The sequence below is a fragment of the Mobula birostris genome, chromosome 19, assembly GCF_030028105.1.
Source record: "Mobula birostris isolate sMobBir1 chromosome 19, sMobBir1.hap1, whole genome shotgun sequence".
NCBI classification, from domain to species: Eukaryota; Metazoa; Chordata; class Chondrichthyes; order Myliobatiformes; family Myliobatidae; genus Mobula; species Mobula birostris.
The window spans coordinates 51,954,392-51,974,804 of record NC_092388.1 but is presented as its reverse complement, the minus strand read 5'-3'; the positions used below and the strand labels follow the sequence as shown (position 1 = coordinate 51,974,804).

The following is a 20,413-nucleotide window of genomic DNA, read 5'->3' as shown; positions in this document are numbered from 1 at the left end:
TCTGGACTTATTTCCTGGCATAATTTACATATTACTATTTAACTATTTATGGTTTTATTACTATTTATGGTGCTACTGTAACAAAAACCAATTTTCCCCAGGATCAATAAAGTATGACTATCATGAACCAGGAGAGGAAATTAATTTGCATGAAAAGTACTAAAGGTCTTTCCAAAAAATTTTATTCAGGCACTTAATTTAGAAAAAACAATATGCCATTTGCCAGCCAGAGCATAATTACACTTTGTAGAATAAATTATTTGATTAAATATACACGATTATATGGCATGAAGGAAAACTGAAGAGTTCGTATACTTCTTAGCCACCAAATGCGGTGAAACCAGCATGGCACTAGCCTGCTACTAATAATTGGCCTGAGTATTTTGATATGTGAATGTAGTGCCAAATTGAAATATACCTGGAAATAACTCGGAAAAAGCGTTGTTGGTCGGGTTGAGTTGTTCTGCAATCCTGGCAATCTATTTGCAAACATTTCATCAGCATACGAGGAAACAACATCAGTGCGCTGTAAATTTGTGGCGCGTTCCCCAAATGCTTGGCCTTTATATACTTATCAAGCACCTGATTGGTCGTCATTACAGAAACTCAATTGTAATGTAGGGAGGGGGTCGCGTCACTGATTCATTGAGTGGCGAACTCTGGGTGTTGAGGTCTGGAATTTTGCCCACATTAGCTTATAAATAGGATTGGGGTCTACGAGTCTGCAGATGATGTCTCCTCGTATGGTGACAAAACGTTTGCAAATGGATTGCCAAGATCAGAGTGAAATATATATCTTCAGTTTGTTCTTTGAAGAGAGAAACTATCTTACCAAGTAAGCAAGATGTCAAATACCTTGGTCCCTTAGTCTATTGGTGCTACGGGACTCGAAGTTCCCCTCACAATTAATTTCAGAACAGGACACATTATACGTGAGCTATAAGACAAACAACTAAATTATTCAATTTTGGTATGATTGGGATAGAGGGAGCAAGTTAACAACTATTTTGGTTAAATTTAATCTCTTTCTTGGGCAGTGTGACTTTTAACCTTAAGCCTAATGAGTGTAGATGAGACATTAGTGAAATATCTCATTTAAAGATTTTCAATAATGAGTCATTTTTTAGAATCTCATGTAGTAGGGATGAAAAAGTTAAAGTTACTTATGAAACATACTTTAAGCAATGATTTTTTAAAGACATGGTAATAGTTTTGTTTCTTGACTGCCTTATGGTTTGTCCAATTAAATACTAATTTCTTATCTGCAAATATCTGCAAAGTATGTAACCAAATTTTTTAAATTTCAAAATTAGCCATACAAACATTGTCTCATTTGTGTACAATACTTTATTTCTTTTAAATCCACCATGCAGAATGCATTGAATTAGCTGACATACCTTAGGCACTTTCCTTTTACAGCAGGGTCAGTCCATCAGAGCAGAATGAGTAGTGTTAGGAGACACATCAGGCATCCATCACATCACCCACAAGGATTGGGGGGGGGGGAGAAAAAGAGAAAACAAATTTAATTGCCAGAACATTCAGCACAGAAGACCACTTGACAGCCAAGCACTGTCATTTCTGACCCATTCCTTTACAGGTGCAAAAGAAATACTTTGCAGAAAACAGGTTTAGTTTCATTATTGAATTCGAACAACATTCTTTGCAATCAGCCAAGATGAATACTAGGCAAGATGTAACTATTTAAAGGAAAGAGATTTGCAGCCAAAAGTAAAGACCTGCAGATGGCAACTGATCTACATCACGGATTTTGAGATACTGATGAATTAGTGATTTATAAGTTCCATATAGTTTTGAACATAGAAGTAGCTCAGTAAACAGCAAATGCACTTAGCTAGCCCATTACCAAATCATATCTGAACTCTTATTGCACACCAATCTCATGTATTCCTGATTGCAATAAATAGACCACATAATTCATATATGCCATCGATTGTAAAAGTTTAAATTATTATTGTATCAAAGGTACCAGAGGTATCAAAGATGTGTTTTCACATTGGTCAGGCTAAGTAGTTGGTCAGCATTATCTATTCTGAAATGATGCAGGTCAAAAGTAGTCACTGTACTCTACATGCAAAAGTAACAGAATTAAACTGATGATTTAATATAGATCATTTATTAATCTAGGAATTTTTCTTGTAGTTGCCAAACGAACTCGAACTAGTTCTGAAGAGATGGCACAAAAAAAGTCATAACCTGCGTGAATTCCATCTAAAGAAGAAACACCATTCTTAAATCCATTCTATCTTAAGCTAGTATTTTTCTCAATAAAAGTTGAGAGTCACCGGATTTGTAGCACGGGGCAAAAGAGGAAACGTCTACCATATTGTCTGCATCACAGCAATCAAATCACATCTGGGAAAATAAGCTCAAGCTTAAATTAAAGTATGACAAATGATGTATATTAAGAAACAAATTTAAGGACGTCAGTCAGACTGAAAAAGCCTTACAGCACAACTTCTGTGGTATTGACAGCACAAATAACACGGTGATGTAAGAGTAAATAAAACTGTATATGCTCCGAAACAAAAATACAATGCTGTCAAGCAACATCGGTGGAATGAGAAACCAGTCAATATTGTGTGTCAGTGACCCTTTCTCAGAACAGGAGGGACAGTGGACAGTATACAGTTTCCAATGCAGGGCAGGGGAGGGGTTTGGGGGAGGAGGAGGGAGACAAGACAAAGGACAAAACTTGGAGACAGGTTAAAAGGTGATAAGGAGTATGGATGCTGACTGCTAGAAAGGGCATTTTTAAAAGAACTGCAGAAGAGGAACAAGCATGATAATGGAAAACGATGAGTAAGCAGTTTACCCAAAGTTGAATAGCTTAATGTTCATTCTAGATTGTTGTAAAATGCCTAGACAGAAGACCTAGGCCTCACTATCTCCTTGGGCAACTGGATCCTTGATTTTCTCATTTGCAAACCCCAGTTAGCTCGGACTGGCAACAGCACCTTCTCCACAATCACCATCAGCACAGGTGCATGGGCTTAGCCCCCTGCTCCACTTGCTTTATACTTATCACTGTGAGGCTATGTACAACTCTAATTCCATAATAAAGTTTGCTGACGACACCACTGTTGCTGGACAAATCAAAGGTGGTGATGAATCAGCATATAGGAGGGAGATTAAAAACCTAGCTGAATGGTGTCACAATAACAACTTGTCACTCAACGTCAGCAAAACCAAAGAGCCGATTATTGATGACTGAAGTAGTAAACCAGAAGTCCATGCACTGGTAGCATCAGGGGATCAAAGGCGGAGAGTATCAGTAACTTCAAATTCCTCAGCATTATCATTTCAGAGGATCTGTCCTGGGTCCAGAATGCAAGTGGTGTTACAAAGAATGCACAGTAGTGCCTGTACTTTCATAGATGTTTGCAAAGATTTGGCATATCGTCTAAAACTCTGACAAACTTCTATTGATGTGTGGTGGAGAGCATACTGACTGGCTGTACCACACCCTGGTATGGAAACAACGATGCCCTTGAATGCAAAACCTGACCAAAAGTAGAGGATACAGCCCAGTCCATCACAGGGAAAGCCCTCCCCGCCACTGAGCACATCTACACGGAGCGCTGTTGCAGGAAAGCAGCCTCCATCATCAAGGACCCCCACTATCCAGGACATGCTCTCTTTTTGCTGCTGTCATCAGGAAGGAGGTACAGCATCCGTACGTCCCAACCATCAGGCTCCTAAACCAGAGTGGTACCTTCACTCACCCCAACCCTGAGCTAATTCTACAACGTATAGACTCACTTTCAAGCACATTACAACTCATGTTCAATATTTACTTAATCCCCACAAAATGCTGGAGGAACTCAGCAGGCCAGACAGCATCTATGGAGAAGAGTAAACAGTCAACGTTTCCGGCCAAGACCTTTTATCATGTCCAGCATTTTATGAAGGCAGTCCATTATCTGTTCTCGGTGTCTGCGCTGATTTTATTCATTGCGTACCCCGGATGAATTCCTCTGTCGGTAACTATTTGGAACTAATGCACAGTTTTATAATATTGTAGTACTATTGGGAGTGCTCTAATTTGTTCACTTAAATACGTAATTTGTTATTCAGTTTGTTTTTTTTTAATACCTATTTCCATGAAACCGCAGCTAATAGGAGCAGCTGCTTAATCGGGCCAAAATGTAGTGGTTCCAATGTGTCCCAATGAACCAGAATCTACTGTATATGGTGCCACGTCTGTACTTCGAAGTTCTTCTAGTTTACATTGGGCTTCACCATGGGATTGGAAGCAGCCACAGAAAGGGGTAATAAACTAACTGCTGGAGGAACTTAGCAGGTCAAGCAGCATCTGTGGAGCAAGAGGGATACTTGACATTTTGAGTCAGGATGCTGCATCACCGAACAGCAAATGCAGTCCAAATTGGAAAAAGTGCAAGTGATTGTTTGGACTCTGAGATGGTGAGAATAGACAATGTTGCGCATCCTCTTTTTGTATAGAAAGTTGCCAAAGGATGGTGAGTGGTAGTGGCAGAGTGGACCCCAGAGTCATGAAGTGAGCAGCTTTTGTAAAATGTGACTGGTGATGGGGTCATGTTGGAGATGACCAGGATTGATTGTAAATATTTTAAATTGAGTAAAGAATTAGTACCCCTTTCCCTGCAAGCAAAATTTTGTTAGTTGAGCAAGTCAAAACTATTGTCACTGATTGCACAAGGCTAAATAAACTATGAGCAGAAGCAGAAAAACTAAAAGGTCTGTATGAAGCTGAAAGACTTTAGTTCCTCACCTAACCCAAGATGAATTAACTGTTCATAGCAGCGGCTCCCTTGAAACTCACTGTGTACTCACTTTGGGATGCCCGGCACTTGCAAACGATGGTACAAAAAACTCTGGTTAGACAATACTTGGATAACTGTAAGAAGGACATTTGAGAGGGTGCAGAGAAGATGCACCAGGGTGCTGCCCAGATTACAGAGTGTGTCTTATGAGGATAGGTTGAGTGAGCTAAGGCTTTTCTCTTCAGACCGAAGGAGGATGAGAGGCGACTTGATAGAGGTATGAGGGCCTCCATTAGTCTGAGCTGACCATGGATATTATGTCCCAGCTTTCTAGATTTGCAAGCCTGGGTAGTACAATATGGAGGGTGAGCTGTAGCTTATGTAGCAAGCTACCCTTCTCCACGCATCTGATGAACCCAGAGGAATGCAGAGTCCAGCACAATTTGGTACCAGAAGTTGCCAGTCAGCATTGAACTCAATGTAGGACTGCCTCAGAGGTGTACAAGATGATAAAAGGCACAGATCGAGAGAATAGCCAGAGACTTCTTATCCCCCAGAATAGAAGTGGCTAGTACAAGGGGGCATAATTAAAGGTGATTGGGGGAAAACATAGAGGGAATGTCAGAGTTCAGTTTCTTTTTATACAGAGTGGTCGGTGTGTGGAGCACGTTGCCGGGGGTCGTGGTAGCGGCAGATATATTCGGGACATTTAAGAGACTCTTAAACAGGCTCATGGATGAAAGTAGATTGGAGGGCTATGTGGGAAGTAGGGTTAGACTGATTTTAGAGTAGATTAAAATGTCAGCACAACATTATGTGCCTAAGGGCCAGTACTGTGCTGTACTGTTCTACATTCCTTGTAATCCTGCCATGCTTTGACAGACTTACCTTTAGCCATCTTACTGGAACTCATGAAAATCAACAAAAAAAAAACCTACAGAAAACAAAAATAGAAAATGCAAGAACCCTCAGCAGGTCAGGAAGCATCTATGGAAAAAGAAATGGAATTATAGGTGTCCCCCGCTTTTCGAATGTTCGCTTTACGAAACCTTACTGTTAAGAAAGACCTACATTAGTTACCTGTTTTCGCTAACAGAAGGAGTTTTCACTGTTACGCAGCGCACAAAAAAAGCAGCGCACGATAGAAAGGCAGCGTGCAAAAACAAAGCAGCGTGCGCCCTGAGCAGCTGCTCTCTCCTGGATTCGGAACTGCATTCTAGCCGGCATTGCCTAAACATGTGCCTGTGAGCAGCCGTTAGCAAGATGAGTTCTAAGTTATCAGAAAAGTCTAAAAGAGCTCATAAGGGTGTTACACTTAGCGTAAAACTCGACATAATTAAGCGTTTTGATCGTGGCGAACGAAGCAAGGACAAAGTGAGTTTGGCTTGTGGAAGCTGACGAAGATGATGTTGAAGAGGTTTTGGCATCCCATGACCAAGAACTGATAGATGAAGAGCTGATGCAATTGGAAGAGGAAAGGATAACAATCAAAACCAAATGCAGTAGCAAACAGACCGAAAGTGAAGTCGTCCAGGAACTGAACGTGAAGCAACTGCGTGAGATTTTCACTGCAATGATAAAGTACGACTTTAACTTTGAAAGAGTACGTCGGTTTAGGGCATATTTGCAAGACGGTTTGAGTGCTTACAAAGAACTGTATGATAGAAAAATGCGTGAGGCTAAGCAGTCAAGCAAGCCTTCCACATCAGCCACAGCAGACAACAAACCTCGACCTTCGACACCAAGGCAGGCAGACATAGAAGATGACCTGCCTGCCCTGATGAAACAAACGTAAAGATGACACCCCAGTGTCCCATCACTCCAACCCACGGGCCGCAGACAGATACTGATCCACGAAGAATGCAGCGGTAGCCAGGAGGCACCCAGCACATCTTGAAGAAAAAAAGCCAAAATAAACAAGCTAATTAATTAGGTGCCATCCGGCACGTAAATGTCGGCCCAGATCAGAGGCAATTGCCGATTGTGTCGCCTCTGATCTGGGCCGACATTTACGTGCCGTGTGGCACTTAATTAATTAGCTTGTTTATTTCGGCTTTTTTCTTGATGTGCTGGGTGCATCCCGGCTATCGCTGCATGCTTCGCGGATCAGTATCGGTCGGCGGCTTGGAGGTTGTGGTCCATTGCACCACCCCGACCTCCGAAGACTCAGCCTAACACACCATCATCAGTGTGCTCTGCGCTGTCCCAATTCCCATAAGTGATACTACACTGTACATACATTATTTCTACTTTATATAGGCTGTGTATTTTTACATGTTATTTGGTATGATTTGGCAGCTTCATAGCTTAAAGGTTACTGGAGAGAGTGTTTTTGCCGAGAGCGCTTACGTGAGATTTTCGCTACGGAGAACAGTGCAGGCAATGATTGTAGAAAAGTATTTCTACTTTATATAGGCTGTGTATTTATCATATCATTCCTGCTTTTACTATATGTTACTGTTATTTTAGGGGTTTATGTGTTATTTGGCATGATTTGGTAGGTTATTTTTGGGTCTGCGAACGCTCACAAATTTTCCCCACATAAATAAATGGTAATTGCTTCTTCACTTTACTACATTCTGGCTCATGAACCGTTTCATAGGAACGCTCTACCTTCGGATGGCGGGGGAAACCTGTAATATTTCAGGTCAAAGATCCTTCGACAGAACCGGTTCTAAAAAGTGTCTTTAACTCTTCCTCTTTCTATCGATGCTGTCCGTCCCGCCGATTGCTGGAATTTCTTGCCACCTTCAAGATACAGCCAAAATGTCTCCACAGTCATCTTTTATTGTCACTTTTGGCTCCGTTCAAAATTTTCCATACAAACACAATGGTAGAAGATTATCTTCATCAAAATCGTAATGCAAGTTAATTGCATCTGCATCTAAATGCACAAATTTTACAGATGACGAGCTGAGATCATATGAGTAGCATAATAAACAGAGGCATAAGGAAAGCCAAGTCATGCCAAACTTCTCTAAATCTTCAGCATGACCCTGTCTGAAAACGATCCAATTCTGAGCACTAGACCTTAGGATGCTGTCTGGGAAAGCCGGAACACCAGATGTGACATGACCACCAGGTGGATATCCTAATGAAACATTTTGGTTTGGGTTGCCCAGACCAGGCTCAACGCTGTTTAGAACTTCATCCAATGTGGGACAACTGCTTAATCATTATGGGACGAGAAAAGCATGGTTGAGGTTGTTATATTTATAGCAATGGTGAAGTCAGGAATGGAAAAACTGAAGCATTCAGACACATATCGGATTCATTTTGACAAGCCTACATTTCCAAAGCCTTAAGACAGGGCTCAGTGAAGATTTGGTATACCAGAGCAGGGGTACAGGAGTACTGATACAAGGATGATAAATGAGGGTTTATTCTCCTGAACAGTGAATGCAGATTTGACACTTCAGTTCCAAATACGAAGTTGAATGCTCTTGATAGAAATAGGCAAGATGGAACAACATTGGTGCAAGTTCTATTATAACAACAAATAGATACAAGAACATGGACAAAGGATCTAGAAATAAGAAGAAAAGTAAACTAAATTAATATAATAATTTTTCCCTTGGGCCCCAGTGGTCCAAGGTAGAGTGGTGTTCTGGAGAGAACACAGGAATCAGAACCCCACGACCCAAATGGACAACCAGAGATTTCTAAACAAATTAGATAGCTGATTATTGGTTTTACTGTGCAACTAACAAGGATTGATCACTCACTTTTGTTGATTTGCTTGTACCATCAGAACTCAAAATAGTGGCTAAGCTCAACCAAACATTATGTGGAAGTTATTGCATATCAGCTGTGGCCCAGGTATGTAGCAAAAGAAGAACTGCAGCAATAATTCCAAAAAACGCAAAGTGAAAAAATAGTTAAGAATGAAAGTACTCCTGATAAAGCCAATGGTAAAGACCAACCCATCTTAGAGTTGTATTTTTTGTATTGTCCAATATGTTGGTTTTTCTAAAATTGTCACCAATCAGGAAGCAATTAATTAGAAGTGTTCCATAGGATTATTTTCCTTTGAAATTTTTGAAAAAAGGCAAGTTAAGATATGCATACACAGACTTCATCCACAATGCACTGACCAAAAATGTTAGTTTCTTAGAAATTGTAAAGTTGTTCTAGTAAGTGAATTCACCATTAAAAGTTTGCCGCATTGCTTCAAAGTATGGAATCATGCACTTCAATGCTTGTAACTAAGGTGCAAGAAACAGCTTAGACAAGCCAATGCTTAAATAGTACAAAAATATTTTGCACTTAAATAGCAAAATTCTGCGTTCTACCTTATAATTTTCAAGAACCTTTGTTAAGAAAGGAAGCTAATGGATTACTATCAGTTCAGAGATTTCCGAGTCTAATGTCTAGAATGAAGATGTTAAACTTTGAGCAAAGTTGAATGAGCGAGTTTGTATCCACCGAAGGAGATTTTATTAAAACACAAGATCCTGACAGAGTGGACATGGAGAGAATATTTAGATGTAGGTAATCTAGAACTCAGGGTCATTCGTTGAAAATGAAGTGTCAGCCATTAAAGATGGAGAGAAGGAAATGTATCTTCTCTCAAATGAAACCAGATCTTTAAGACATGGCTTTCAATGTCATCTGAGGAAGGAACTTTGAATATCTTTTAGGAAGAGCTAAAACGGATACTTGCTCAGCAAGGGAGCAAGGTAATTATAATCAGTTCAGCTATTAAATAGCAGAGCACACTGAAGACGCCAGGTGGCCATTTCCCTGCTCCTTCTCTGTACCTTTGTTCATTGATACTCAGCCTTATTCACAACTATATCGTTACAATGCACAACCACATCAAATTTGCCACAGATTTTCCTCCAATGTCACATTAAGTTGTGGAACAATACCAGGAACTACATCAAGTACTTTGCACCCATTCAGAACTTTTCCAACAATGACAGTGTCAGCATATAATATTTGGGTAACATTCTGGCACACAATGATGGGATGCTATAAGGAATACCATGATCTCTTAAGTGGGAGAAATTTCTTTCAATTGACTAATAGTTCAAGAGCTACTGGTATTGTGTGAACTCCAACAAAGCCCTGGAATTCCAAGTTATCCAGGATCTGAGGATACTTATCAATAGATGGATCTACTCCTGTATTTTGGAAGTGTCCCAACAAATCAACACTGATTCAGTGTTGATTTGAACATGTGACACACACTGACTTACCGAGATCACACAGAATTATATCTTACCAAAACCGGGTGGTCTATAAATTGTCAGCAAGCTGACAGAAAGACAATTTCCACCTGAGTTCTGAAACAACAAGCATACTTCGTTAGAAAAATGCAGAGTCAAAGTCTTGATAGAGTTCTTAAATTATCTTGTTCTCCAAAACCAGCACTTTCAAATGGTGGAAACAAGCTTAGTCTGCAGACATTGCTAAAGGAAATGTCACCATCTCAAAGGTGATCTTTCAAAAATAAATGTGTTTATTCTAAGCAAGGACTAGGTGCTGTGACCAGACTGCTCACCTTTTGAGATCACAAAGCCGAGGAAAGAGAACCAGGCTGAGACAACAGAGACTTTTGGAGAAGAGGAGTTTGGTGGGTAATACCGTTCCGACTGACTGGAAGTGCACTGAGAGCGGTAAGCGTAAAGGAGTTTGGTGCTTACTGATCTGGTTAACAACAGATGGTGCGATCCGGGGTATGTTACGATCGAGGAACGTGTTTGCAGACTGGATATTGAACTTTTCACTGTTGGACTTCGGCCACATTCCACCGTGATACAACACTTGGCGGCACGGGAGGTCATTCCTGCCTGTGGCCATCGAACATGCAGCTCCTCCCATAGAGGGTCAGACACCCTGAGCCAATAGACTGGTCCTGGACTTATTTTCCATCTGGCAGTTTGCATTTCGGTGTTTGATTGTTGAGGTTTTTTTGTATTGCTATATTTACGCTCTGTTCTTGGTTGGTGCGGCTGTAACGAAACCAAATTTCCCTCGGGATTAATAAAGTATATCTATCTATCTAGATGCATTTTACCCTACACCAGCTATAGCCGTAAACTATCCAATCACAGGAATGCTGGAGGAAAATTCGTATCCCATATTGTTTGCAGGGAAGGATACAGGTGGTACTGATTTACACATTTTTTAACTTTCTCTTAAATCTGTCCTCATCAGCAATTAGCAGTACAAAATGACTGGAGTGAGCTAAAGGAAAGGAGTCAAACATCATTGTGGTGAAAAGGTGAATTGCAAAAGTAGCTGCAAATGAACAAAAGACAGCCATTCAAGGCACATCCTGGTCTCCGGCCCTTAAGTCAAATGAAAGTTGCTAAACGGAATTGACATTTAAGAGCTTAGTACCTTGCAAGAACTTCAGGGTTTATTCAAAAAATTTAAAACAGTACCCTGGTATTAATGAAGTCAATTCAGATTTGGTATGTCATCAAAAACACCTGCAAATTTTTACAGATGTACCGTGGACAGCATTCTAACTGACTGCATCATCATATGGTATGGGGGTGAGGGGGCTACTGGACAGGATTAAAGAAGCTGTACAGAGTTATAATCTTAAGGCTGATTTATACTTGTGCATACTAGCTTACGCCGTAGCCTACACAAGTGGCCTACGGCGTTGTGAGCATTTATACTTGTGCGCTGCTGTGTCTGCGTCGCTCTGTAATTCACCGCTAAAATTCTAGTTGGCGGTGGGGTTTCTATGCCACTATGCTGAATTTCTTCCTGTACTTCAAACAATGGCGATCGAAACTGAGTACATCATGCGTGAGTTGGAGCTCATGTTGAGCTAAGAATGCTCAACTCACATTCTTCTTCTCTCTTCTCTCTCAATTCTGAAATGGCGGCAAAGAAGCAGCAACAGGAAGTGCGTAGGAGGAAATGCGATGCTACCGAGCGGACCATCACAGTTGTTGCGGTCTATGTCGCTGCGACGTGTAGTTACATTTTGGGAGAGGTACGTGTTAGTCTACGGTGTAGAGTACAGCGTAGGGTATGCAGCTAAACCGTACCTACGGCGTACATTGGACTAAGTATAAATTGGGCTTTAGTCAGCCCAATCATCGGCACTTTCCTCTGTCGATTCCAGGACATCTTCAAGTAGCAATGCCTCAAAAAGGTGGCATCCATCATTAAGGACCCCCATCACCAAGGACGTGCCCTGTTCTCATTGCTACCATCAGGAAGGAGGTACAGAAGCCTGAAGGCACACACTCAGTGATTCAGGGGCAGCTTCCTCCTCTCTGCCTCTGATTTCTGAATGTCACTGAACCCACGAACACTACCTCAAAATAAATATGCATTTTAAATTTTATATTATATTTTGTAATTTACTGCTGCCACAAAGACAAAAAAAAATCATGATATATACCAGTGATATTTAAACCGGATTCTAATTATAATGCAAGCTAAATGTACAAATACAGCATGACCTAACAAGAATCATCTGACTAACATGGAGAATTAATATGGACTGACTTGAAGCTACTTTTAGAAACAATAAAACCATGAGAATATAGTAAACAACTCTAAAGGGCATAATTTAAGCTCAAAGCTAGTGAACAAATATGGCATGAAGCTAACATTTACTCTAATTATTACTACTTAAACCTATTTTGTAAAATAATTAAAAACTATTGCAAGCAAGTCACAATCTGCAATTGGACTTGTAAAATCCATTGTATTTTTTTCTTGTTATTTCTTACTCTTTAACTTTACAATTTTTAGTGTCTTTTTCTGGAGTTCTTTCATCAAAAAAAACTTGGTATTTATTAAATATAATCATTGAAATGACACCTTATTACAAACTATAACTCAGATTTGAAACAGCTTTCAATTAGTGTCCATTGTTTCTGTATGTATGTTTAATTTGTATGTTTAATTTATATGTTCATTAAAAATGCATGAATAGCATTCCCAGTAGTTCCACATTAATGAAAAAAAAATCAGTTATATTTGTGTGAAGATCAGAATAATTACCATTCTTTCTTCAGCAGCAAAAGTAACCTGTACAAAATATTTTTGATAAACCAAAAAATATCATACCAAGTAAAGTAACTAAGAAACACAAAAACATCACTCCCACCTTCACATGATCACCTCGAGTTCCCACAAGGGTGTATACTTCACTCTCACAATAGTTTATTTGCATTATGATCTGCTATGACTATACTGTACTTGAAGCCAAAATATCCATTTGCCAGAAAGTCATCTGCAATGCTTTCTCTTTTTGGTCATGTGCCATTATCTCTAGATTTACCCTTGGCTCCTTCATGCTTCTCATAGCATTTTGCAAAATCCCAAATCAGATTCCACATGCAAACTAACATTTGCACAATCCATCCACGCCGTATGATTTGTAACACTTTGTTTAACAACTGGATGTTCAGAAACTGCTGTCTTCAGTCTCCGCCAGAAGTTCCATTCACAAACCATCAACTCCAATCCTTTTTCTTCCATAACCTTCAATATCCTAAACTTTGCTGCTCTTAATTTGCAAAATCGAATTCATCCATTAATGCTGTGTACTTTATCCTTAATAACAGGGTCCCGATACAGTGATACTTTGGCCTATTATCTTTGTATTCAACCTTTTCATGTTCTTGTAACCTCTTGGTGCTCCCTTTCCCCTCATTTTTTACTTAAGTTGCTTTAACTCAAGATGCTCCTTAAAACATGCCTAAACAGCTTTAGTTATGTTGAAGTGCTATATACTGTAAATGCAAATAACTGTTTTATCAAAACATTCAGCCATGATTTATCTTTCCAGAATCAGCCTGAAGGGACCTACACCTTGCACATATTTCAGCATACTCAAAACTCTGAATGCACTCGAACCCGCAACTAATGTTTATTCACATATCAACCTTCTGCTTGATAACCAGAACCACAAATCTAAGATTGTCAATGACTGTTTAAATTTCATCATTATCTCAATTTAACCCTTGTTAGTAAAACATACTCCAAACTGAAACAGACCTTTGCATTCTTCAGATTTCAGGGCCTCACACTTTCCCCATTTTCTTTACCTACCATTTGTGAATGTGCCTTAGTCCCAAATTTAGACATCCCTACAAACCCAACCCTCTCTTCCTCCTCTCTAAAACCTTAACATGTGACCACACATTAAGCCTTTGCCCCAACTTCTTCACTGGCTTTATATCAATCATTTGCCAGCTGGCAACTTTTCTCAATTCATGCTGCTATGAAGCCCCCTGGAACTTTTTTTTCCCCTTATTCAAAAGCTTATGTACTGTTGGAGTGTACTCCTGTCTCAATCCAGGCAGTCATCACTTAAAGTAGATCTATGATGTGCTGAATAAAACTTAATCACTACATCCTGAAGCAGAAAAGTTCCTGCAGGCAAAACAATTTGCTTCACTGGCTATAAAGCTTTCCCACAATGACATTCCCACCCTCCACAAATAAGGAGTGGTTACTTAACATTAGATATTTAAAAAAAATAAGCTTCTAGTATCCAATGTTTTGTGTATATAAATTGCTAAGGTGCACACTGCACACCAGGAGAAACCACCAGAATTTGACCATGGACAGCCTAGTCTCAAATAACTTCCCCCAAACTATACGTATACATTTTTAGCAACATCAAGCTCCATCCCCTTTGCAGGTTGCAGTGAACGGGCAACTTTGAGTCAATTGATTTATTTCCAAGGGCTTGTGGGTCACATATAATTTTATCCTCTGCCTGATCAGAACTTTAATCTAGTTGACTATTTTGTATCACTTGCTAGTATTTAACCATGCAGCACAATTGGTTTTATTTAGAATTTGTACTTTGATGAGATTTGAAAGCATTTTGTTATATAAAATATAAAGATTGTCTTCTTGACAAAGCATCGTTCAGATATAGCTATACGGGGGAACTTTGTAAGAGATCAACTTCATCAAAAAACTCATTAACAGCCTCCAAATAAAAGACAGAAACTTATGATTCCAAAAAGCATTAAAGGAATCTTAAGTCCATAAGACATAGGAACAGAATTAGGCTATTCAGCCCATCAAGTCTGTTCCACCAATCATGGCTGATTTATCTTCCCTCTCAACCCATTCTTCTGCCTTTTCCCTGTAACCATTGATGTCCTGACTAATTAAGAACCTATCAAGCTCTGCTTTAAATATACTCAGTGAGTTGGCTTCCACGGCCATCTGTGGCAATGCATTCCACAGATTTACCACCCTTACAAAGCGTGTTGTCCACTGATCCTGTTTACAGTCACTGTTCTGAAGATTTGCTACGTATGCCCAAAGAAAATGAATCTCAGGGTTGTATGTGGTGACATGTATATACCCTGATAATAAATTTTATTTTGAACTTTGAACTCGGGCTAAAGAAATTCCTCCTCACCCCCAGTTTTGAGACATCCTTGCCCTGTCTACTTTATCGGAGTCTGTCAATATTTTGTAAATTTCAATTAGATCCCTCCCTTATTCTTCTACATTCCAGTGAGTACAGGCCAGGAACCATCAACCACTCCTCATTCAAAAACCCATTCAATCCTGTGATCATCCTTGTGAACCTCCTCTGAACTCTCTCCAATGCTGGCACATCTTTCTAACATATGGGGCCTAAAACTGCTGTCAAGACTCCAAATATAGTCCGACCAATGCCTTATAAACCCTCAGCATTAGATCCCTGCTTTTATATTCTAGTCCTTTTGAAACAGCATTACATCTTTGAAATGAATGGTAACATTACATTTGCCTTCCTTACTGACTCACACTGCAAGTTAGCCTTTACAGAATCCTGCACGCGGACTAATTCCCTTTGCACCCCCAATTTCTCAATCTCTTCCCCACTTAGAAAGTAGTCTATACCTTTATCCCTTCTACCAAAGTGCATGACCATACACTTCCCTACACTGTATTTGCCACTTCTTTGCCCACTCCCCTAAACTGTCCAAGCCCATCTGAAGACTCTGCTTCCTCAACACCACCTACTCCTCTAGCTATCCTTGTATTATCTGTAAACTTGGCCACAAAGCCGACAATTCTGTCAACCAGATTATTAACATAGAACATGGAAAAGTAGTGGACCAAACACCAACCCATGCAGAACACTATTAGTCACTGGCTGCCAGTCAGAAAGGGCCTCCTTTATTCCCATTCTCTGGCTGACTGGCAGAAAACAATCTTCTGTCCATGCTACTATCTTTTCAGAAATATAATGGGTTCATATCTTGTTTAGCAACCTCATCAAATGTCTTCTGAAAATATAAGTCAACAACATCCACCGATTCTCCTTTGTCTGTCCTGCCAGCTAGTTCAATGAAGAACTCCAAGACATCAGACAACATTTCACTTTAAGAAAACCATCTGATTTCAGTCGATTTTGTCATGTGCCTCCAAGTACCCTGAAACTTCATCCTCAACATGGACTCCAACATCTTGCCAACCGCTGAAATATACATTTCTGTTACTCTGTCACTGCTAGATATTAGGCATTTAGAGATGGGCTGTAGAATATAAATAGGGCAAAAACCATTGCCCTTGAGGCAAAACAGTTAACTGTTAAAATCAGGTTTACTCTTATGAAACAACTTTCAATTTCTATTTCTACTCACCAATGCATCACTACTGAAGAAGACGAGTCATCAGTATCTGCAACAGGAGGAGCACTGAGCTGATAATAATAGAGATCATACAACTTTATGTATGGATTTTTAAGCTTCAGTTCAGTACACTGAGAACCAGAGATCAGCCCATTGATTAAAGGATCTTCCCACAAATTGTTAACATAATTCAATTATAAAAAGGAGTGAGCAATGAGGTGGCTGGAGAAATAGACTAAAGGAAAAGTTAAACGGAAGAATTCCTATCCTAATGCATTCAAAATATAGCAGAAAAAAAGTTGAAAATAACAAATCATTACTCTGGTGTTCAAACTAATGTTTGCATAGACTATTTAAATATTTTAAAGATGACATTTTACCATTGATCTTATTTCCATCCCAACAGTTAAATCTCAAGATTATACGTCATTCCATTAATCTGTCCTCCCACATTCCCATTTGCACATATAGCTGCTTGAAATTAATGCAATGAGCTGGTCTCAAATTTCCAATTCCAACTCCAATTCAAAAGTTTGGAAAACTACCACCTTGCATTATTCCAAAATTACCATGAGACTCTAATGATAATCCTCATTGTGAACTTACTGCTCTGTTTTTGCCTCAGACAGGTATATAACGTGCTATCAAAATGCTGGTGGGTAGGCTGTGCTTAGTGCTAGGTTTTAGATCTTGATTTTTCAACACAGTTTTTCTCACAAGCAAATGAAAGCTATGTTGGGGCATTGAGAATGGTTGTAGATTTTATTCCTAATATCTGTCCTCACTGGCACTTGGCACATGGGAAGGGTTCCATATTGACCACGGTCTCAATAAAAATCTTGATTTTTTTGCTTGGTCAAAGATCTACTGGATATTTAGTGAAAAACATGTCTTCAGTATGCTTTAGTGAAGAAATCAGCAATAATTTGGGGAAACAGACTGAAGGAAAAGTTAAACATACACTAAAAGTATAGCAAAAACATTTAAAAAAAATTACTCTGGTGTTCAAATTTATGTTTCCACAGATTATTTAAATATTCTAAAGAATGACTTTTTACATTTGATCTTATTTTTACCCTGAATGTGCACATATGCAAACAACTGTGTACTGTAAAGCAATGACTTAAATAAATGCAACCTTTCAAATTCTGGAGTAAAGGCAGTGAATTCCACCTATCCTGACATACTGCCCTTCTGATAACAGATTTCTACTCTCTTGCTTTTCTCTGCAATCTACAACATCTTCAAGTCTGGATTGTCTATTTACATCAGGCAAGCAGGAGTATACAGCTCTACTTTAACCAAATCATTCACCAGCAACAGCCTCTGGGAATTCATTTCAGCTGTTTAGGAATGTCATCCAGCATCCTATTTATCTTATTTTGATATCACAATGTTTAGGCCAAGCAAGTAACAAATCAATTTGCTCTCATTTGTCCCCTCTTCACCTTTGATGATAAACATGCGGCTTTTAACTGACTACATGAAAAGTTAAATAGTCAATTCCCAGCGGGATCGGAAAACTTTCTAAACAATGACTTGGTACAGTAAAGTGACCGTAAACACCTGCAGGACATGTTCTACATCGTTTTGATGTCCCGCCGTAACCTCGGACAACCCTCCAGACTATCCACAACACCCCCAACCTTAGTGTCATCAGCAAAATTACTAACCCATCCATCCACTTCCTCATCCAGGTCATTTATAAAGATCACTAAGAGGAAGGGTCCCAGAACAGATCCCTATGAAACACTACTGGTCACCGACCTCCATGCAGAATACGAACCATCAACAACCACCATTTGTCTTCTGTGGGCAATCCAATTCTGGATCCACAAAGCAAGGTCTCCTTGGATTCCATGTCTCCTTATTTTCTGAAGGAGCCTTGCATGGGGAACCTTATCAAATGCCTTACTGAAATCCATATACACTACATCCACTACTCTACCTTCATCATTGTGTTTGTTACAGCCTCAAAGAATTCACTCAGGCTCATTAGGCACGACCTGCCCTTGACAAAGCCATGCTGCCTATCCCTAATCAGATCATGTCTCTCCAAATGTTCATAAATTCTGTCTCTCGGGATCTTCTCCAACAACTTGCCCACCACTGAAGTCAGACTCACTGGTCTATAAATTTCCTCAGTTATCTCTACTCCCTTTCTTGATCAAGGGAACAACATTTGCTACCCTCCAATCCTCTGATACTTCTCCCATCCCTATTGATGATGCAAAGATCACCACAAGAGGCTCAACAATCTCTTCCCTCACTTCCCACAGTAGCCTGGGGTATAACTCATCTGGTCCCAGTGACTTATCTAACTTGATGCTTTTCAAAAGCTCCAGCACATCCTCTTCCTTGTTGTCAGTTTGCTCAAGCATTTCAGTCCACTGTAAGTCATCCCCATATTTGCCAAGGTCTTTTCTCCAATGAATATTTAAGTATTTATTAAGTTCCTCCACTACCTCCTTACACGTTTCCAGTATCGCACCTGATTGGTCTTATTCTCACACGGCTCATCCTCTTGCTCTTTGGATACTTGTAGAATGCCTTGGGGTTTTCCTTAATCCTGCTCACCAAGACCTTCTCATGGACCCTTCTGGCTCTCCTAATTCCATTCTGAAACTCCTTGCTAGCAACCTTGTAATTTTCCGGAGCTCTAACAGAATCTAGTTTCTTGAACCTTTCATAAGCTTTTCTTTTCTTCTTAACTAGATTTTCTACATCCTTTGTACACCATGGTTCTTCAACCCTACCATCCTCTCCCTACCTCAATGGAACATACCTATGCAGAACTCCATGCGAGTGCTCCCTGAACATTTGTCACACTTCTGCTGTGCATTTCCCTGAGAACATCTGCTCCCAAGTTCCTGCCTAATACCATCATATTTCCCCCTATCCCACTTAGATGCTTCCTCCAAAATGCTCTCCCAGTGAGAGATGTGACTCCTGAGCAGGTTCATTTCCCAATACCAGATTAAGTACAGCCTCTCTTCTAGTTGGCCTGTCTACATATTGTGTCAGGAAACCTTCCTGAACACACCTAACAAACTCCACCCCATCTCAACACCTTGCACTAAGGAGATGCCAATCAATATTAGGAAAGTTAAAATCTCCTATCACAACAGGGAACGTCGACTCAAGACCATGAGAGGCCTGCGTTGGGCATTTTCATGCCTTACAAGGTGCAGATTAGAAGTCTGTGTGGTGCACCACTCCTCGCACAGACTAGAGCAATGTGTGATTAAGTGCCTTGCTCAAGGGCACAAACATGCTGCCACGTGCTGGGGCTCAAACTAGCGACCTTGAGATCACTAGACGAACGCCTTAACCACTTGGCCACATGCCCAACACATCACAACAACCCTATTATTATTGCACTGTTCCAGAATCTGCCTCCTTACCTGCTCCTCAATATCCCTGTAACTACTGGGTGGGGGGCGGGGTATATAAAAAGCACCCAGTAGAGTTATTGCCCCTTTCCTGTTTCTGACTTCCACCCACACGGACTCAGTAGACCATCTCTCCATGACTTCCTCTTTTTCCACAGCAGTAACACCATCCCTAATTAACAATGCCCCTTTTGCCTCCCTCTCTGTTCTTTTTGAAACATCTAAAGCCTGGCACACTCAGCAGCCATTCCTGCTCCTGTCTCTATAATGGCCACAGCATCATAGTTCCATGTATTGATCCATGCTCTAAGTTCATCCACCTTGTTTATGATACTCCTTGCATAAAAATAGACGCATCTCAACCCATAGGCTGAGTGCATCTTTGCTCTAACATCTGCCTATCCTTCCTCACAAACTCCCTACAAGCTGTCTCTACTTGTGCTCCAACCTCCCCATCCTCTGCCTCTTCACTTCAGTTCCCACCCCCCTGCAAATCTAGTTTAATCCTTCCCCAATACCATTAGCAAATCTCCCCACCAGGATATTGGTCCCCCTCAGATTCAAATGCAAACTGTCCTTTTTGTACAGGTCAGACCTGCCCCAGAAGAAGTCCCAATGATCCAAAACTCTGAATCCCTGCCCCCTGCTCCAATCCGTCAGCCACATATTTATCCTTCACCTCATT

At 40.2% G+C, this 20,413-nt stretch overlaps 1 protein-coding gene across 6 annotated transcripts in view; it reads right to left on the bottom strand.

The window, feature by feature from the left end:
- kif13a (kinesin family member 13A) overlaps nucleotides 1-20,413 on the bottom strand; it is a 263,604-nt gene that overhangs the window by 169,615 nt on the left and 73,576 nt on the right. For all 6 annotated transcript variants that reach the window (XM_072283575.1, XM_072283577.1, XM_072283576.1 and 3 more), the window contains exon 3: nucleotides 1,398-1,410. In XM_072283575.1, the coding sequence (XP_072139676.1) occupies nucleotides 1,398-1,410 (13 nt within the window). The remainder of the gene's footprint in view (nucleotides 1-1,397; nucleotides 1,411-20,413) is intronic.